Consider the following 21696-nt stretch of genomic DNA (forward strand, 5'->3'; position numbering starts at 1 on the left):
ACGTTCTGAGTTGCTGCGGACACCGCAACTCTACAGTTATACCCGATACTAAGTCAGTATGGCTCTCCTCCGGCAGATGGCGCTAATATTAAGCGACACGACAAAGAGTGTGAGCGAGAGAGACAGAAAATCAGTTTGAGCGTGACGTCAGGCGCTGCGTAGCCAGTGCAAATTGGTTTGTTCCTTTTGGCTATAAAAATGACCTGATCTGATCCAGATTCAGCAATCTGATAGATATGGTCGTTATCTATGATTCTGCGTTTTTAGTTTTCGCAAATCTGCAATATTGTGGATGCAACAGATTTTCGTCCTTTGTGTGGGCGGAAGGGGGTGGGGCGAAATTTTGAGATATACGTTTTATAGTGAGATCTAACAGAAGTGCGGATACCAAATTTGGTTACTCTAGCTTTAATAGTCTCTGAGATTTGTGAATATCCCCAGATTTGGATCCTTTGCGGGGGCGGAAGGGGGTGTGGCGAAATTTTGAAACAAACTCGTCTCGGTCCGATATATTAGGAGTGTGGATACCAAATTTGGTTGCTCAAGCTTTTATAGTCTCTGAGATCTAGGCGCTAATGTTTTACTCTAAGCAAAGCCGCCTATGCTACGTGTGTGTTAGAGAGAGACAGGGCGAGAAAAAATGAAATTGTTTTCTTGATGCTGGCTATAATAGTAATACGATCCAATTCAGATTCTGCAGTCTAAAAGATATGGTCATTCTCTACGATTCTGCGTTTTTTGTTTTCTCTTATCTTTAAAATTGTGGATGCCACAGATTTTCGCCCTTTGTGGGGGCGGAAGTGGGCGGGGCAAAGTTTTGAAATATTTTTGTAGCAGTGACATATCACAGAAGTCTGGATCCAAAACATCGTTGCTCTAGCTCTTATAGTCTTTGAGCATTAGGCGCTGAAGGGGACGGACAGACAGACGGACGGACAGACAGACATGGCTCAATCGACTCGGCTATTGATGCTGATCAAGAATATATATACTTTATGGGGTCGGAAACGATTCCTTCTGGACGTTACACACATCCACTTTCACCACAAATCTAATATACCCCAATACTCATTTTGAGTATCTGGAATAAAAAGAATTAGCGCAATCGGTTCAGCTGCTCCCTAGATTTGTACTTTGTAAAACAAGAAGCGATTCATTTTTATATTATATTTTTGGAAGGAAGTTTCCGACTCCATGAAGTAGTATATATATTCTTGATCAGCATCAATAGCAGAGTCGATATAGAATGTATTTCTGTCCGTCTCGATCTCAGATCTCTGAGACTCTAGCTCTAGCTCTTAGAGAATCCAATTGTTGTATCCCAGACTCTTGTGCTGGTACAAGCGTATTTCAAAATTTCGCCCCACCCCCTTCCGTCACTACCAAGGACAAAAATATGTGGCACCCACAATTTTGAAAATTTGCGAAAGCCGAAAACGCAGAATCGTAGAGAATGCCCATACCTTCCAGGATGCTAAATCAGATCGGATAGATAGCCAGAAGGAACAAATGATATTACATTGTCTTCGATAGCGTAGTCACGCGCTTACTCATTTTCTGTCTCTCTCTCACACACTATTTGTCGTTCAATGTGGCGGAGGGGTGCCATACTGACTGAGTATCGGGTGTATACATATGTATAGCCGCGACCGTAGCTGCGACTCACAATTCCCGCATGTTTTTCGAGTCTGCGGACTTAGAATTTCTCTCATTTATTAAAGGAAAGTTCGCAAAAGTCAGAAGGAAATATTTGATGTGTTCATTACCTGTAATTTAACTGTATCTTTTACTTTGGCTGTGTCCTGGAAGCCTTATAAGGGATTGATATTATGTTTCTAGTTGGTTCTTGAAAATAAGGTTTTGTTTTATGAATAACGAGGGTGGTCTGATAAGTACTTGGCCTACAAAACAAAAAACCAAAATTTTGGAAAAGTGGCGATTTATTTCTCAATATAGTCTCCTTTTAGGTCGATATACTTGAACCACCGATGCTCCAAATTTTGTAACCCATCTGAAAAATACGTTTTCTAGAGGTCTGTAACGTAGGCCGTCGTGGCGGCGACGCCCTTCTCATTCTCAAATGTATGTCCGGTAAGTGACTTTTTTCAGTCAGGGCCAAGACTGGAGATTTCGGCGGATGGGGCAGTACGCAGTGCAATTCGACCAATGTGGCCGTGGCGACGGCGGTGGTGTGAGCCGATTACAGTCTTCGCCTTCTTCGGAGCATGTACACCGGGTAAAGTCGACTTTTTCGCCTGTTCCTTGGTCTCTGGTGTCTACCATTGGATTTATGTTTCAGAACGACACAGAAACTCCTTCGGATTGCTCTTAAACAGCGTCAAAACACTGCTCTGAAGTGGTTTCACTGTTGCGCTTTTTGTCCGGAGTGAGAAAACGCTGCACCCATTACGCCGACAGCTTTCTCATGCCAAAAATCACATGCACGATTTGACCTACGTGTTCTTTTGAGAGGCTTATTGATGTAGCTATCTCACGCACCTTTGATCGGCGGTTTGCCAATACGAGATCGAGGGTTTTTGTTATGTTGTCCTCCGTTGAAGCCATTTTCGCTACAGCATCCAAGCGCTCTTTAATTTCGCTCCGCGATTTCCCATCCAAAAATGAGAATCGATTCATAGCCCGATATTACTCATTTTCCATTTGTATAAAATCGGCGGACAAGCCCGCTTTCACCCGTGGTCACAAAAAAAAAGTACGAGTCTGATTCGGCTGAAATGTTGACAGTAGCCGTCTAAAAGATTGAGCTACACGAGAGTAAATCTTCTTTTGCACCATCGGGCAGTGAGGCTAAGTACTTATCAGACCACCCTCGTACATAAATACATTAGCTTGCTTTGATAAAGCGTGATAAGTGGTATTTTGACTGCTGTCTTCGTGTGTGGAGTGGTGATTGGTAATCTAGTTGGATCTGTTAGGACACTGAAATTTGTACATAGGTTTTGATACCAGGATGGAATTTGTCCAGACCGAAAGCGAGAGTAGAGATGTAAATGTTACAAGGAAAAAATCTTGTTTATTTAAATCTGTTATTTTTTCTATTCTTCTATATATTTAATTGCTTGAGAAAAAAAGCTAAAACAAAACCAATAAAGTTTTGGTTTCCTAAAGCGAGGTCAAATCAATATGAAGAGATTCCTACCAAGGATAACAATAAAAAAATTAATATTTACCAAAATGTATATATATTTACACTATAAAGGAAGCTACAGCTTTGCTTGGGGTGCGGTTTTGATCAAAGGCGACAGAATCATTTTACAGCTACAGGATATAACTTTTTAAGTTATTCCAAGTTAGTGTGGTTGTCCAGGTGGATCCGCACGTATTTAGATGACTTGATGGCTGTGATAGCTGGCCCATTTCTTTATGGGGTCACCCTCCGTTTGAAGGTATATATTTTCTTTTTGGTCTGTCATTAATTTATTTTGATGTTATTTTTTTAACCAATATAATCAAGACACCAACATTTTCGGAAGTTTGAAGGTTGCTAGACGTAGAAAGCTATTCTTTACCTTTCATTTTTAGACCCTTGAAGACCGTTTTATAAAAATGAGCAAACGTTTTTTTAACATAGAATTTACATTATTTTGTTTACTTGCTAAGATTTCATATCAGTGTTGGTTTCTACTATGTATATTTATACTGGAAAACGAAACATATATGTATGTATCCATAAATATTTGCAAGGTTATGCGACAGTTCTTTTAATTTTATTTGTAAACAGTTTCAGATAGGGTTAATTTTTATTTAAAAAATTATATTAATGAACTATACATCCGATCGCGTTTTATACATTTACTGACGCTAGAAGTCAGCAACGAGTTGAACTTGTAGATAGGCAACGCCATCAAAACTAAGTTTATAAAAAACCTATGCGTGTCATGTGGGGTTGTTCCGTTTGTTTGATCGCAACCGCGCTAGTCCAGTTCGCTCTTCCTCTTCGTCGCTTGTATACTGATGCATGCTTGTTCCGCTAACACCCCCCACACGTACAGAAGATGTGGCCTGCATTAGATCTTGGTCAGGGGCGTTTCGATTCTCGTATAGCAACACTTGAAGTGTTTCTTCGTAAATACGTGCCTCAGGAAATTCCACTTTAGTATGTTTTCGATCAGTTGCATAAACTATAGAAGTACAACACACTTCAGCAACCTTTTTTCCGTGCCCATAAAAGGACCAGCAGCATATTTCACTTGGTCCTATAACATCTTTGATGAATAAAATGCGTTCGTTGAAACGCAGAGAAAGCTTGTCGAAAAGTTCAATATTTTTTAATAAATTGTCATCGGATGTGCTTGTGTATGAATACTTGTTGTTTTGTCGCTGCACCACTAAAATAACAGCCGGTTTCGAAGACGCGCTGATTAGAAGTTGTTCCTCTTTTTGCGAAGTTATCAATGGAATGCGGCAAATAGGTTTTGGCTCAATGTGTGCATATAGTGCCCGTTCACATGACAATGCAAGCTCGGTAATGCAGTAGTATTTTGATTCTGCAAGTAGCTCAGCTATTTCTTTGTTAGTTTCGGGTAATGGGACACTGCCATCGCGCAAGAAGTTCAGTATGATTCCAAAATGGTTTCCACAGCGATCTATTAGTATCCAACCTGCAACGTGAATTTTTGCATACATATTACAGAATAATTTCAATGTAAATTAATTACCTTCTGAATCAGTTAGCACCTCCATGCGACCACTAAACATAGCGCTTAGCATTGTATCATTATGCTTCGTCAGTGTTCCGATTGTAGTATAATATAAGCGACCACCAACATTTAGCTTGACATACTGAGACGAATGCCCTTTTAACAGCACTTTCTGATCACCGGACATGGCTTCAGACTGCTTGGCATGAAGCACAAGTTGGTGGCTACTTTCTGCAGGTGCCAAAATCACTTTGTCTTGTAGAGCGGAACCCAGGTCTTCAATACAGCAAGCTATTTCTTTTGGTGCACCTATGACACCAACGCCCTTTTGTTTGGAGCTTTGGCAAACGCTATCTTTTGCGTTGCTTGCGCTCGCACAATCCTCAAGCGCTAAGGGATCAATTTTGACGAATGTATTAGCCACGATGAAAAACTAAATCCAATTTGATTACAAAGAAAATCAGTTTGCAAAATTATCTCTACATCAAAACGGACAGTCAATAAAACTATATATCGATAACAAGTTATTTTTCCGATACTTTCTTTATTTTCATCCCTGGCATCGGAATATTTTGTCTAGCGCAATATAGTGAATTTCCTGTTATGAATTTTGAATAATTTAATTATATATTTTATTTGACAGTTTGCCATATATACACATGGGGAAAAAAAGGCGCACTCTAAAATGTCATGCATTTGTGACTTCTCTAGTTTTCACAAATGTTCATCTATTTGTCTAATTTAAAATATTTTTTTTTGTTGCTAAATCAATTTAATTTCAAACAAAAGTACATACTCATTTGTTATTATCACAGTTATTTACGAAGAAACAACATTTTTTTCTAAATATCAATTTTGTTAAGCTTCTTCGTTCATTTTGAATAAAGTAAAGAAAAAATTAATTTTAAAAAGAACGAGGGGGAACGTTGTGAGTTGCTGCGGACACCGCAACTCTACAGTTATACCCGATACTTAGTCAGTATGGCTCTCCTCCGGCAGACGCCGCTAATATTAAACGACACGACAAAGAGTGCGTGCGAGAGAGACAGAAAATCAGTCTGAGCGTGACGTCGGGCGCTGCGTAGCCACTGCAAATTTATTTGTTCCTTTTGGCTATAAAAATGATCTGATCTGATCCAGATTCAGCAATCTGATAGATATGGTCGTTATCTATGATTCTGCGTTTTTAGTTTTCTCGAAACTGCAATATTGTGGATGCCACAGATTTTCGTCCTTTGTGGGGGCGGAAGGGGGTAGGGCGAAATTTTGAGATAAACGTTTTATAGTGAGATCTAACAGAAGTGCGGATACTAAATTTGGTTACTCTAGCTTTAATAGTCTCTGAGATTTGTGAATATCCCCAGATTCCCCGATATATTAGGAGTGTGGATACCAAATTTGGTTGCACTAGCTTTTATAGTCTCTGAGATCTAGGCGCTAATGTTTTACTCTAACCAAAGCCGCCTATGCTACGTGTGTGTTAGAGAGAGACAGGGCGAGAAAAAATGAAATTGTTTTCTTGATGCTGGCTATAAAAATAATACGATCCAATTCAGATTCTGCAGTCTAAAAGTTATGGTCTTTCTCTACGATTCTGGTTTTATCGTATCTTTAAAAATGTAGCAGTGACATATCACACAATTCTGGATCCAAAACATCGTTGCTCTAGCTCTTATAGTCTTTGAGCACTAGGCGCTGAAGGGGACGGACAGACGGACGGACAGACGGACGGACGGACAGACAGACAGGGCTCAATCGACTCGGCTATTGATGCTGATCCAGAATATATATACTTTATGGGGTCGGAAACGATTCCTTCTGGACGTTACACACATCCACTTTCACCACAAATCTAATATACCCCAATACTCATTTTGAGTATCGTGTAAAAAAATGTATGTAAAAATGCTCTCTTGGTTTGTATTTTACACAAAAATGTTGACATATCACCCAGTCATACCGAATGGTTTTAGGTAACATATATATCAAATCAGCAACGCGATTTTCAATATAAACCTTTCCAGGGCTATCAAACGGAAGTTAAGTAAACAAATTAATAAAATAGTTTGATATTAGCTACCGTATCAACTAGAAGCGCTTTTTTTTGCTTGTTGTTCGTATTATTACGATATTATTATTATTATTATTATGCACCATAGTAATACTCGGCTTAGACGATAGCGGAGCGGACGTAGTCCTAGTCCAGCAACCATGACATTTTACCGTCGCGCTCCACATTTTGCCTCATAAGTTCTAGGAAATCATACCCTGGTTGTTTAAATGACCGAGGAGTCCTACTTGATCATAAGTTGTGTTTTATCAGCCATATAGCCGCAACAGTAAATAAAGCTAAGGGTGTTTTAGCGTTCATTAAGCGTTGGTCCAAGGAGTTTGGCGACCTGTACGTGGCGAAACAACTGTATATCGCGTTAGTACGTCCTATATTGTTCTTGTGTGTGGAGCCCGCAGTGTAAAGAGCAGCAGGTTGTTATTGAATCTGTGCAAAAGCAATTTTAATTTTTGCCCTTCGTAACTTTAACTGGGACTCGGGTAGAATCTTGCCACCCTACCGGTCTCGGCTAAATCTTATTGACCTGCCGTCGTCACACCATCGCAGAATATGCAATGGCGTTATGTTCGTGCACAAGCTCCTAATTATAATAAGATCTGGCGTCCTGGATTAAAATATCACTACGGAAAACCCGAGGCCACATACATGCTATAAAATCAGAAATAGAGGAAACATCAGAGCCCGCAGGGCTACGCAAGATCCCCGCGAAAACTACCCACTAACTCCAGTGAGGAGTCCCTAACCATTTTATTAGACACGCATTTCTCCCGGGTGTACAACCATCGAACCGGCATACCTCCCTAGAGAGGGAGCGGTAACTTCGATGGATCACATCCACATGCAAAGTTGCAATTATTTTCTTGGGGAAATACCTCCAAACACTCCACTACTTAAAGACCGCAAAGCTTGCGGGACTGTCGAATGGACAGTATCGAGCGGACTGACAGTATTCACAAATAAATAGAAGATCCCTATCCTAACACCCCCATATTAAATTGATGCAGGATATCCTTCAGCAACAGTGGCATTTACTTATGGTTGGTAATTGGCAAAAAGTTGAATTGGAACTGTTAAGGCAAATCAGTTGCCTGTATATATATATATAGCTATAATTATACCTAAGAGACATGTATGAAATCACGCTCTTAAATTGTAATGTCATGCGCTCTTATACCATGTTGCGAACGGAGCCTATGCAAGCAGCAGCCGCTCATGAAGAGGGCGCCGCTTTAGAATAAACTCACTTATAATTGAAAGTCGATTGAGTGCACAAATTGATCTGTCGGTCTGTCTGATTCCAGTGTCTAATTAAACCTTCAGAAATCGTGCCTAACGGCAGGCTAATTTGCACAACCATTTTTGGCGCCCCCGGGTGGACACTGATTTTCTGGATTGGACAGAAGTTGGATTGGATTAATCTTGGCGCTTCGTTGGATATCCCCATTGGATATCATCCCTCGCTCGTTGCTGTTGCTGTTCCTGCAGTTGTCATTGGTGGCCCGCTGGACTTCAAACTTAGCTACTCTTGAGAGCTGCTCGTGGGTATTCCTGGTTGGTATGAACTTGTGGGAGGGAATGCATCGGTGTTCAAACAACCCTCAACCAGTGCCACAGGTAAATCAAAGTGCCCAATTGTTTCATCAAAAAATATAAATAACTACGTATAAAAAAGGCCTGTGAATAAATTATTCAAAAGTGATTCGGCCAGGTATCTGTACGTACACACATTCAAAGTTATTTGATTATACAGTGAGTGATCACTGTACTTGTGGTCAACGACATTTCCAAAAAGAGCCGACAAGCAAAGGAGAAACGGCAATAGTTTCGCGCGCAAGCTCTAACCGCTGCGCATCATTCCCCCCTCGCCCGTCTTCGTCATAAATTTTCGTTTCTGCATTGCGCGAACGGTTCTTGCTGGACGCTCTTCGTTTTACAGTGCAGCTGCACTTTTGAGCTCTCTCATTCAGCGCTCGCTTGCTCTTTATCGTTTCGTGTTCTCTCCTTGTCTCCATGTAGCACTCACATACATTACACATACCATTACTTGTGGTTTAGTCGGTCGGTCGCTAAAGCAGCATACGCATATACGCGCATTTAAGTTGCGTTTCGGTGAACTACAAGCTCGACTCGAAATCGAAAGCGTTGGCTTGTAGGCATTTTGGCGATCATCTCTCTCTCTCTCTCTCTCGTAGTCTCTAGCACGGTAACAGCATTGGGCTGTTAGCAGGCAGAAAAAATTTGTGAGTGTAATTGCTGAGTGTGACAGTGGGACAAGTGCCATTTTTGAGAAACAAAAATTTTATAGAACTAAAATGCCTGGAAAACGGCGAGGAATGTCTAGACAATCGGCAGAGGTTGACGATGTGGAGTCGTTAGACACTCTTCGCAAGCTGAGTGCAGTTAAGAAAGATATCAATCGTACATGGAGCCTTCTTAAAGATAAACAGTCTTCCTTTTCAAAGGCACAATTGGAGTGCCGCATGGAAATATTAGAGTCATACATTGAACGGGCTTTCCAATTCCAAGTAGAAATTGAGGATGTCAACCCAGATTTAGCTTCTCGAGCCGAGCTTGAGAAGCTCGGCTCGGCTTCTCAAGCTGGAAAACTCGATCCCGGCAGAGCCGCATTGTTTCATCCCGTATCAATGCGTGGAACGACCACAAAGCTTAAAGTAGTGTTCGATGCGTCGTGCAAAACAACGAGTCAAGTCTCGCTTAATGATTTACTCATGGTGGGAGCAACCATCCAGCCGTGCCTATACGCAACGTTGTTAAGATTTCGGTGTCGCAAATTCGCTCTTACAGCAGACATTACAAAAATGTACCGTCAAGTCGAACTTGATGAGGCGCATCGCAAATTCCAATTAATTATTTGGAGACGTGCAAGTTCGGATCCCTTGCAAGTGTTTCATCTAAATACGGTAACTTATGGCACGGCCAGCGCACCATTTCTTGCTGTCAGGTGCTTGAAGTATCTAAGCGAAACTCATTTCAATTCGCATCCACTTGGCTCAAAGTCTCTTGCTTCCGATTTCTATGTTGACGATCTTCTTACAGGCGCAGACACGAAATCCGAACTACGGATATTGCGTCAACAGTTAGTTGAAATCCTAGAGCCAGCCGGATTTGTGCTGACGAAGTGGACTGCTAATTGTCAACTAGGTGACAGTCAGAAAGAGAATCTGGTTATTTCGAGTAGAGATCAGCAAGATTGCAAAACTCTTGGACTGATGTGGAACCCACAGGCAGACATTTTCAAGTACTGTCTGAAACCAATAGTCTCGTCCGAAACCACAACCAAGAGAGTAATGTTATCCGTCATAGCCAGTCTTTTCGATCCCTTGGGTCTGCTATGTCCGGTGATTTAGATATTGGACGTTGACATGCAATGACTGCATCTAACAAGAGGCGATGCAATTACTGCACCGTCAAGTGGCCCGTGTGACACCAGCAGAAGGCTGTTACGCGCGGATCCCAGGCAAAACGCAGCCCTCCTCCCGCCCAACCGACCGAGGGGCGCTGCCGCATGACGCGCGGTGCGTAGCCGAACCAAACGCGAGCATGCAAGAAAGATAGATATTAGACTAACCTTCGAGGAAAATTAGCACTAAACTTATTAAGAAATTAAGCATGCAATAAAATACAAAATACAAATACCACTACAATTACTAATTACTAGAAAGGTGTGTAAGGATTAGTAATTTAATAAGAGGAAGAGAATTAGTGGAGGATATAATATGGTAGAGGGAATTATAGTCCGAGCATAAGACCCTAAACGGTTCATGCAAGGAATAATTCGATCTACAAAGTGGAAGGAACAACGGTATAAAGTTTCTAGTCAGTCTAATAGGAATCGTGAAGTTTATGCGGCTCAACAGATCAGGGCTGTCTATGTCACCCCTGATCAAGTTGTGCATAAATATCACACCAAGCATTTTTCTACGGTTAACTAAGGATGGGAGGTTTACTAATAATAGTCTACTAGAGTAAGATGGGAGTCTTACACCCGCATCCCAGTTAAGGCGCCGCAGAGCAAAGAGTAAAAAGTTTTTCTGTACTGATTCTATACGGTCCTGGTGTACTTTGTACTGAGGGCACCATACACAGGAGCCGTATTCTAAGATCGGACGAACAAGCGAGGTATAGAGAGTCTTTGTTATATAGGGGTCGTCAAATTCCTTTGACCACCTCTTTATAAACCCAAGCACGCCCATGGCCTTATTTACCATGGTAGAAATGTGTTCGGAAAACTTTAACTTGGGATCTAACATAACACCCAGATCATCCACCAGGGTAATTCTCTCAAGAGAACCCCCAAATAGGGTGTAGGGAGCCAACAAAGGGTTAGAACGATGAAATGTCATAACTTTGCATTTCGAGGCATTAAGGTGTAACAAGTTTGCACAACACCATGACTGAAAGCTATTGAGATCGGATTGCAAGCGAGAATGAAATGAAATGTCCTTGTACTGGACACAGAGTTTAACATCATCCGCATACATAAGTACTCGAGAGTATGTTATTACTGAAGGCAAGTCATTAATAAAGAGTGTGAAGAGTAAGGGGCCTAGATGGCTGCCCTGTGGTACTCCCGAAGAAACCTTTACTGGTAAAGAGAGGGAGTTTTTGAAGAGGACTCTTTGAGACCTAGAACAAAGATAGCTAGAAATCCATCTCAGGAGGTTGGGCGGAAACCCTAAAAGGTCAAGTTTATGTGCTAAAAGGGAATGGTTTACAGAGTCGAATGCTTTACTAAAGTCGGTGTAAATAACATCCGTTTGTAAGTTACCTTGAAAGCCTTTAATAATGAAAGAGGTAAACTCTAACAAGTTCGTGGTGGTTGATCGCCGCCTTATAAATCCATGCTGAGTTGGAGATATAAGTGACTTGCAGAGATGTTGCAAGTGCGGAGTTAAAACCTTCTCAAACAATTTGGGAATAGCGGATAACTTTGCTATACCTCTATAATTTTTTACATCAGACTTACTACCTTTTTTATGGAGAGGAATTATAAACGATTCCTTCCAGATTGGGGGGAAGCAAGATGAATCAATGGACATGGTGAATAGTTTACTAATGCAAAAATCTTCTTGCAGGAAATTTGGCTTTTGAGCCTTGGTTGGGACGATCCCATTCCCTTAAAGTTGCAACAAAGATGGGAGTCGATGGTTTCGGACATGCAAAGGTTGCATGAAGTCACCATTCCACGTTTTGTAGGAGCTAGCACAAGCACTCGATGTCAAATACATGGGTTTGCAGATGCGTCCACGCGAGCATACGGCTGCTGCATCTACGCTCGTGTGTCCCATTCAAATGGAGTGTCCGTTAACTTATTAACGGTAAAGTCAAGGGTGGCACCCTTAAAGACAAAAACAATCCCAAGATTGGAGCTATGTGCCGCTCATCTGTTGGCAAAGTTGTGGGAGGAAGTTCGATCTATTATTGATTGCCCCGTAGAGAAGGTTATATTGTGGTCAGATTCGGAAGTGGTTCTACATTGGCTGCAAACTCATCCCTCCCAGTTAACAACATTTGTTTCAAATCGAGTTGCAGAGATACAGGAAATCACTTCGACTGCCTCATGGAGACATGTACCCACCGAAGAAAATCCTGCAGATCCAGTATCTCGGGGATCATCAGTAGCAGACTTAGATTCACTATTTTGGTTTAACGGCCCGTCATTCCTGCAACAAAATTCCATGGATTGGCCTCAAAATCGTCATTTACGTTTGACAGAAGCGGACGCGTCATTAGAGAAGAAGAAGGTAGCCACTTCGCTTGTCGCGGCCGATGGCGAACACGATCCCATCCTCACCCTAATAGAAAACTCATCATCATATATGAAAGTGGTAGGCACAATTGCATATATCCGCCGGTTCATAAACAAAAGGAAAGGAGTAATTTGGAGTAGTACTTTTCCGTCATCAGAAGAGCTCGGCGCAGCGTTTCTAGCAGCAGTTGAAGCTGTTCAAAGAGACGCATTCTCGCAGGAGATTGACAAAATAAAAAAGTCATCAAAGTTGCAGGCATCACTTCAAAAACTAACTCCCTTCATTTCGGAAGAACAAGTGGGCTCATGCTCGTTTTCGTTGGTTCGAGTAGGTGGTCGCCTATTAAACGCTCCTCTAGCCCATAACGCAAAATTTCCACTGTTAATGCCAAAAAATTTTAGATTTGTTACCCTCTATCTTAGCTATTTGCATCGAGCCAATTGTCACGCTGGACCCGGGCACTAGTGGGATTCCTAAGACAGTCCATGTGGCTGATAAATGCACGAAGAGAGTGCAGTACCATTGTCCGGAAATGCGTACACTGTTTCCACTACAAGCCGAAGCTTCTCTCACAAATCATGGGAAATCTTCCCGCTGATCGATTGCGTGGGAATCGACCCTTCGAGATTAGCGGAGTTGATTTGTTTGGACCGGTTCGTGTATCGCTTGGGATTCGTGGCAAGCAGCCTCTTAAGATGTACATAGCAGTGTTTGTCTGCTTTGCATCTAAGGCCGTACACCTAGATATTGTAAAAGACTTGACCTCTAATACATTTATTTTGTGCTTATCCAGGTTTGTTGGACGTCGTGGGCCTCTTGTCAAACTCTATTGCGACAACGCCACGAATTTTGTTGGTGCAGCTCGCATGCTCAAGGAGCGCATGGATGCATTCAATGCCAAGGACGAAGACCTCAAGGCGTATGCTCCGGCTCACAGTTTTCCGGTGGAATTCATTCCCCCGCGAGCCCCGCACATTGGAGGCCTGTGGGAGTCGGCAATGAAGTCCGCCAAGAATCTGCTGCTCAGGGCTGTGGGCAGCGCAGTGCTCAAGGAGGACGAGCTGCATACGGTTCTCGTGGACGTCGAGGCCGTGCTCAATTCCAGACCACTGGTGGTCGACAGCGGCAGCCCCAACGAAGGGGAGGTGGTGACTCCAGCGCATCTACTAGTCGGCAGAACGCTAGTTTCGCTGCCACCCGAATCAGAGCTGCCCAGACCAGACAGCAGCCTCTCATATCTGCAACGATGGCAGCTCGTGTCTGCCATCAAGCAAAGATTTTGGAGAGATTGGTCCAGAGACTATCTTCTCAGCCTTCAACAGCGAGGGAAGTGGTCCGAGGAGGTCGCCAACTTGGAGCCAGGCAGAGTGGTGGCAATTCACAAGGACAACGTGCCACTTCAAATGTGGCTCACCGGAATAGTGGAGGAGGCAATCCCAGGAGCGGACGGGAAGGTTCGCGTGGCCGTGATTAGGACGAAGGCCGGGGTCTACAAGCGATCGATCCATCGTTTGGCGCCTATTCCATTGGATTGAAGCCTATAGGCTGTCAACGCGGCCGATGTTAAGGCAAATCAGTTGCCTGCATATATATATATAGCTATAATTATACCTAAGAGACATGTATGAAATCACGCTCTTAAATTGTAATGTCATGCGCTCTTATACCATGTTGCGAACGGAGCCTATGCAAGCAGCAGCCGCTCATGAAGAGGGCGCCGCTTTAGAATAAACTCACTTATAATTGAAAGTCGATTAAGTGCACAAGTTGATCTGTCGGTCTGTCTGATTCCAGTGTATAATTAAACCTTCAGAAATCGTGCCTAACGGCAGGCTAATTTGCACAACCAGGAACTATTTAACCTCCTTATCATTGATAAGTTATCTTCCCAAAGTTTTAACTAATTCACGACTCCTAATGTATGCTGATGATGTCAAGCTATGTTTTTCCTACAGCGATCTGGTAACCTTCAATCAGATCTCGACGCTCTCAACAATTGGTAGATTATTAATGCTCTTCCTCTTAAAATTTCCAAATTTAACGCCATGACCCTCCATCGCAACAAGTCTTACCTTTTTGACTTCACAATTCATAACATTTCCTTGGAACGCCTATACAAAGTTAATGACTTAGCCATTATTTTCGTACATAACTTATGTTTTAGTTCCCATATAAATATATTTCGAATAAAGCCAAAGGAGTCCTTGTCTTTATCAAAAGATGGTCGAAGGAATTTTCTGAAACCAAACCACTAAACTATTCTATACCTATCTTGGAATATGGTTCCTGTATCTGGTCTCCCCATTACCAAAAATATCAAGATATGCTCGAGTCCGTTCAAAAACAATTCCTTATCTTTGCCCTGCGCGGACTTAAGTGGTACCCCTCTCGACTCTCATCTTCCTTCTTATGAGAGTCGGCTGCGTCTCATGAACTTGCACTCTCTTGAAAGCCGTAGGACTTGGAATTCTGTTTCTCCACAAACTTCTCCTAGGCGACGTTGAATCTTCGGCCCTCATTAGCCTTATCAATATTGCTGTCCCATCCCGCCCGACTAGGCATTACTATCCTCTGCGTCTTCCTGTGCTTCGAACTACTCTGACCATGAATCTTTCCGTAGCCTTTGCTACAATAAATTTGTTTATATTTTTTTCCTTTGATACTTGTGCTTCCAAAGTAAAATCTTCTTTAATGAAGAATTTAATTTAATTTTATGATTTGTACATTCTTATTTTTACAAAGTTTAACTGTCCATAGTTGAGCTCTGAACATTAAACATAAACCTGAACGTCAAAAATAAAGTGACGAAGGCCACGACAGCGCTCTATACATGTACAAAATCCATTTTTGTAAAAAGGGGCACCAACCCTAGCAATAGTTAGGCCAATACTACACTACGGAGTTACTGCGTGGTGACCGGAGCAATTGAAAAGGACCCCGAAAAAACTGGGCAAGTTCAACGAATTGCCGGCCTATGCATCAGTAGAACTCCACCCCAAATGATGCGCTAAATGCTATCTTATGCCCCCCAAAGACTTGACCTTGCAGGAAAGGAGCGGGCAGGCATGGCAGTACTTCTGAGAGACTCCGACCAACCGACTCCTCCAGGCACCACAGCACATAGGTCACTCATCCATTTTAATTAATAGCAATATCGTCCGTTTAAAAACATTCTACCGAGTTCCAAAAGAGTACACAGATACCCCCTTCAATACATTTATTCCTCACAGAGACAAATGGCTCGACTGACATCCAGGCCCAGATGGGGCCATACAGGCCATACACAGATCACTGTAGTCATATCAATCAGGAAGCGCTGAACTTCAAGCAGAAACCGTTATAACAACTTGGATAAACATTTATAGCGACAGCTCAGATGCGATCGAATCACTAAATTTCTCAGCGATTTGCTATTAACCTTCTATGGGTCCCGGGCTACTGGGATATTGAGGGCAACCACAATCCCCTTTCTCCAAGACAAGGAGGATATTCATATGCCAATTGCCACCTGTAAGCTTATCATAAAAGAGCAAAGATTAACAGAAGATTATTTGGCAATTAGTGCCACGATGTCGCATAACTTGGCAAATATGACCGACCATGGATAGGAAGCTCTGCAAACTAAGCTAAATAAGGTGCAGCGCAGTCATACGTTCCCTATAAGAGCTAGAGCAACCAAATTTGAAAACCGCACTCCTGTGATATCGAACCTGCACAAGTTTATTTTAAAATTTAGCCCCAACCCTTTATGTTGAAAATCAATCAAATTTTGTATCCATACTCATGTTAGATCTCATTATTACGTGTATTTCAAAATTTCGATCCGCCCCCACAAATGACGAAAGTCTGTGACATCGACAATATTGAAATTACGAGAAAACTAAAAACGCACAATAATAAAGAATGACCACATCTACCAGATTTCCGAATCTGGATCAGATCGGATCAGTTTTATAGCGAAAAGGACAAATCAATTTGCAGTGGCTACGTTTAGACACGTTTTATTTTCACAGATACAATTTCGCTTCCAATACTTGTCTTGGAACTTGTCTTGTCTTAACTTGTCATATTTTTGTGTTTGATCAGAAAAACTTCTTGACTTCTTACATCTTTTGGTATTGTAACATACATAAATTTGAAACGAAAAAAGATTTTTCTGTTTGTCGCTCAAGATTGCCTGCATGCAGTTCTCAGCTGAAATACATACATAATCCATATGGAACTAATTTGATTATGGTTTTGAAAGATATTTGTCGAAAGTTTATATTATTTCATTATCTTGTAGAGACTCAAAGCCGACAAAACAGCAAAGTAAAAAGCCTTGCAAATCGGCATGATAAGGATGATGAAAAGTAGCACATCTTTTACGGAGGGAGGATCATATTGCATTTCTCAGCTTTCATTTTTTCTGCTCATTGGCATTAAAGCCTATTACTCGGACAAGTTTAAATTTATCTTCATTATTGAATTTTACTGGCCGGCTGGCTTGCTTTCCTCCCTTTTTGGTTTCTGCCAATTTGAATATTTACGAATTCTTAGTTATTTTATTGATCTGCCTAAGTACTGCAAGATTTCATCACGAAACGCTGACAAAAATTGGTCTGATCTGAGAACGAGGATTTAGACCGAACGAAAGAAAGAATTTGAAAAATGGTTGTTTGTTTTTATGAATATATTTATGAATATGAATTAATATTGGATGGTTCATTTTAAGGAAATTAATGAATTTGTGTATGATGTTACAGGATACAAAAAAATTACAAGGTTGATCGTTAAGTGTAAGTAAAATATACGTACATATGTGTACAAATAAATAATTTCTTTGTATACATTTGCAGTTAAAAATCTTTAAATGTTGCTCCACAAGTGTTATTTAGCTCTAGCTCTAAGAGCTTGGGTTTGAGTGAAAAAAAATTAAAAAGTTATTATTTTTTATTTATAATCATAATTTACGTGAACTTTCTACTGCTTGAATCCAATAATAGTGTTTACGACGATGAGACGACATTCGATTCGCTGTCCCCCTTGATGCTGACGCATTCCTTCTGTTCCATAACTGATGGTGGGCCACTAATTTTGTCGGCGGGAGATTCCACCGAATCCAATTCACTTTCAGTCTTTAAACGTTTCGATTTATTGGCTGTTTTATCCAGATCAACTTCTTGCGCGGTATCTGGCGAAGCACTGCGTTTGAGCACGTTTTCATAATTTTTGACATTTGCAGATTGTTCATTTGCTTTGCTGGTGTTATATAACACATCTTCCGTTTCTGCTGGATTAATAGTAGTCGGCAGTTGTTGAAGTTTAGACTGAAATTTGACAATTACCGCGGTCATGTTATCACAACCAGTTCCGTCGCCCATAGTATTTGGCGCCAAACAGTTGTCAAAAAGCTAAGGGTTCAGATTGTTATTGATAATGCAAGGACAGTATAAATATTTTATTATGTTACCTCTTCGCAGATGTTAGATAGCTTCTTATTTTCATCTTTTAGTCGAAGTCGGACAAAATCCACGACTTCCTCACTAGACATATAGTTCCAAATACCATCGCATGCCAGGACCATAAACTCGTCGGCAGGCGTAATAATTAATTTCTTTACGTCTGGTAGAGCGGATATCATTTGTGCCTCAGCTGGAAGTTCCAAATTTGTTTTATAAGCATGATCGCCAAGGGCTCGAGATAGATTTAGGCCACCATTGACACGACCATCAAGGGTTACACGTCCACCTGCTTTAACGATCCGCGTGGCCTCCTCATCGTCTTCAGGCTTGTGGTCAAGACTCATTTCAATAGTTTTACCATTGCGGGATATAACACAACGTGAGTCGCCGGCGTTCGCCACATACAGATCACGGCCATGCAACAAACAGACAACAGCAGTACATCCACTATCTTTGCCAGGCTCTTCAATCATATTAGCGCAAAACTGATCATTGGCTAGCTGATCCTCATCTGCTTCCTCTTCGTCACTTATATCGTCGTCCTAGGGATATGTTAGTTAGGTACAGGTAAAAAAAAGAATAATTAAGAACTTACGTCGTCTTCGTCATCATCGTCGTCGTCGTTTTCAGCCCCATCGTCTATGTCTTCTTCAGAGCTATCTGCAGTGGCTACTTCCGATTCCTCGATTATACCATTTTCATCGTAGTCAGCGTCATCGTCCGTGGATTCATCGTCTTGTGCAGTATTAAGTTTCTTTGCATTTTTTTCAGATTCCTTGCTGGTCGATGAAATAAAGGAGCCGTCAAGTTTTGTTCCTGTTGAACTGACCAAACTACCATTTTTTTTCGCGTCACCGATGTCTGTAGACCCAGACACTATAGATTCTTCGGATAAAGCGTCGCCAGCCTCTATAACCTCAGATGAAGTTACTCTTCCATTCTGATCAGTTGGAATCTTTATAGTTGAACCGCTCCCATTAGTTTTATCAGTTGTATCAGTGACAGTTTCACTGTTTATTAAATCATTTTTATTTTTGTTGCCGCTGGAACTGCTACTACTAGTCACTGCTGATTCATCTTCAGGTTTTGCTGCCTTGGAATGGCTGGAACTCGGACCGGGGATCTCCGAAAATGCAGCAGCTGCTGCTGCAGCTGAGGTTGAAGAGCCTTCTGGCTTAGCTGTTGGATCCATTACAGCCTTATTAGCAGCTTCGGCAGCCACTGCTGCAGCGCGACGACCACGCAAACAAGGCGCTTGCAATTTAAAATGTTCCTCCGCCTCGGTTTTTAGCCTGTCCATTTTGTGTGTTTGCGGAAGTCCTTTGTATTTTTCTAGTACTTCGTTCAATGGTAAATTGCTCTCCTCGTGTAACTCAGCTAAATCTTCGTCCTCATCTTCCTCGTACACTTCGGCATCTTCTCCATCAACAAAATTATGCTCGCCGGCCAGTATTTTTAGTATGGTTACTACTGGTGGATCTAGCAATGTTTTGTCGAATCCCAAAAAAGCATCTTTCAGCGCCAGTCCGAACTGACCTTTTTTGTACGCATCTAGGTTTTTGAGGAATTCTGGCAACTTGTCTGCACAGTACTGGGCCACCTCGGCTCCACCGTGGCCATCATAAACAGCAAAAAATGACGTATTGATATCAAAATTTAAAATACAATTGTGAGCATCCTGTAATATCAGTAATTGTCAAATTCTTAGCACTTAATAAATTCATAAATGTCTCACACTCTTACCTCTTGACTGTTGCGCCAGCCCTGCATCGAGCTGGCACCTACTACCAGCAAATCGTTCAATTCATCCGTAGACGATTTTTCCGTCTTCGGATGTGACAAATAAGCACCCATTTTGAGTAATAAAATATTTTTTTCTGCTTACAAAATGAAAAACAATGTTAGAATTGGTTTACAAGGCGCAAAGAAAGGCAAGTCGGATATCTCCTGAGCTATTTCATATGCCTAATGCGCTATGCGGAAAATCGATGCGTAGCCAGAGCACGCGTGCTTTGTCTAAATATTATTTTTCGCGCCGCCGGTAAAAACAATTTCACTGAGTAGAATTCACGATTTTTGTTTTGTTTTTAATGAAGTTGGTAAATATATTTCTTTGTAAATCTCATAATTTAACTGTTTTTAAATGGAAAGAAATGGTTTTATTTTATATGCGATGCCCGTGTTTTTTTGGCCGCTTTTTTCTAAATTTAACACTTAATTCAGATAATTTTTCTAATTGTTTGATTTTTCTATTAACACAAACAAATCTGCTTTTTTTCCAATTCTTACAAAATGATGCTATGTATATGTATGCTACTTTTGCAACTTGCAATATTTGTCCTGTAGTAGCGTAGCTAGGGTTGCCAACAAATCGATAGCGCTATCGATGGTTGCAAAACTAGCCAACCATCGATTGATTAGGTTCAACATCGATAGTATTGAGCGGAAAAATTTAATACATTGATACCTTTCATATTTTTAGTAGAGCTGCTGGTAGGCATCGATGTTTTCGATGGGCACCTAAGTCTGTTTTTACACGGTTTTGAAATAACACTGTTTGAAACTCAAGATTTTAAAATAAGTTTTATTTTCTCATTTTCTTATAAAGTTTATAATAAATGAAAATAAATTAAATAATAATAAATTAATGATAGCCGTCTGATGACGTGTCTGGAGACGGCTAAGAACACTCATTCTGCGTTTTGTTTCTCATGCTATCTCTTCGCAGCAAAGTTATGAAAATACAAACCAAAAGAGAATGTCAAATGTCTATACCATTACGTAAACCTAAATCCGCAAGATATACCAACAATAATTCTATAATATGCTTCCAGTTTTGTACATTTTCAAATATAAAAATTAATATATATGTATATGTGGAATAGTATTTGTAGATATCCTGAACGCGCCTTGGGTACAATATAACTTTTAGTTGAATAGAAAAAAGTCTTCGGGTGAGTTTCGGTTTTCACTTCCTCAAAAACTTTCTTTCATAATTAATGTTTTTACCTAACTACAGATCTATCAGAAGAGGTCTGTTTAGTTTGAAGCGTAACTAAAAGCTTCGCTTTTGTGGCTTAGATTAATTGATCAGAGCAAGAAAAATTTTGGTTAGAAAATCTTTCGTACCGATTTTGTTGACAGCCTAATACGCAAAAGTAAGCCCCGTTTCACTCATGCCATGTAAACAGCATACTGCCGCATCGTATTAACATAATATAGAAGTATAGGAGTTTCCATTAACATAATGTGCGTTATTACATTATGGTAACAGCTGAACAAATAAAGGAAAATGGACTAAATCGACTAGATGCGTATTCATAATTTTATTTTCCCTATGTTTGCATATGTGTGAGTTTTTACTCGCATCAAAAAATCTATCGATGTTCTCCTAACACAAACTTAGAAGCGTCTGTATGGCCATAGGAATTCACTCAAATCTCTTTTAAAATGCTACGATTGATCTAAAATATTTGTTTCTCTCTCAGCTATACATGTTTACCCGCAAACATATTATTTTTGGATCAGCTGTTTTTTGTTGTCTCTAAGGCATAAATAATCGGATATTTTTGCCACTGCACTACTGGGAATTCCACTTATTTGGGATATACGCCCAGTGTGCACTACTAAGCATGCACATATGGTTCACCTATGTCAACAAAAAATGCGTTTACGGAAAAACGCATTAACGAAATCCTAGGTTTCAGACTATTAGTTCACATAATTCTCAATAAAGGATGCTGAGGTAA

At 40.9% G+C, this 21696-nt stretch overlaps 3 protein-coding genes across 3 annotated transcripts; 1 reads left to right on the plus strand and 2 right to left on the minus strand.

Moving 5' to 3' along the window:
- Positions 1 to 3532: 3532 nt before the first annotated feature.
- LOC4803330 (BTB/POZ domain-containing adapter for CUL3-mediated RhoA degradation protein 3) lies at positions 3533 to 5182 on the minus strand. The gene is made up of 2 exons (XM_033378151.1): positions 4680 to 5182; positions 3533 to 4622 (listed from the first exon to the last, which is right to left on the minus strand). The coding sequence occupies exons 1-2, from the start codon at positions 4846 to 4848 to the stop codon at positions 3898 to 3900; spliced, it is 894 nt and encodes a 297-aa protein (XP_033234042.1). The 5' UTR covers positions 4849 to 5182; the 3' UTR covers positions 3533 to 3897.
- A 2641-nt stretch (positions 5183 to 7823) lies between these two features.
- On the plus strand, positions 7824 to 14252 carry LOC117183710 (uncharacterized). Its single transcript, XM_033378563.1, has 2 exons — positions 7824 to 8346; positions 13297 to 14252. The coding sequence occupies exon 2, from the start codon at positions 13370 to 13372 to the stop codon at positions 14036 to 14038; it is 669 nt and encodes a 222-aa protein (XP_033234454.1). The 5' UTR covers positions 7824 to 8346; positions 13297 to 13369; the 3' UTR covers positions 14039 to 14252.
- A 3128-nt stretch (positions 14253 to 17380) lies between these two features.
- On the minus strand, positions 17381 to 20350 carry LOC6899342 (probable protein phosphatase CG10417). The gene is made up of 5 exons (XM_002136151.3): positions 20237 to 20350; positions 19691 to 19824; positions 18543 to 19625; positions 17956 to 18489; positions 17381 to 17896 (listed from the first exon to the last, which is right to left on the minus strand). Exons 2-5 carry the CDS (start codon positions 19799 to 19801, stop codon positions 17492 to 17494), a joined length of 2133 nt encoding a protein of 710 aa, XP_002136187.1. The 5' UTR covers positions 19802 to 19824; positions 20237 to 20350; the 3' UTR covers positions 17381 to 17491.
- Between the last annotated feature and the right edge of the window lie 1346 nt (positions 20351 to 21696).

The sequence above is a fragment of the Drosophila pseudoobscura genome, chromosome 3 (assembly GCF_009870125.1).
Source record: "Drosophila pseudoobscura strain MV-25-SWS-2005 chromosome 3, UCI_Dpse_MV25, whole genome shotgun sequence".
In the NCBI taxonomy this organism is placed as follows: Eukaryota; Metazoa; Arthropoda; class Insecta; order Diptera; family Drosophilidae; genus Drosophila; species Drosophila pseudoobscura.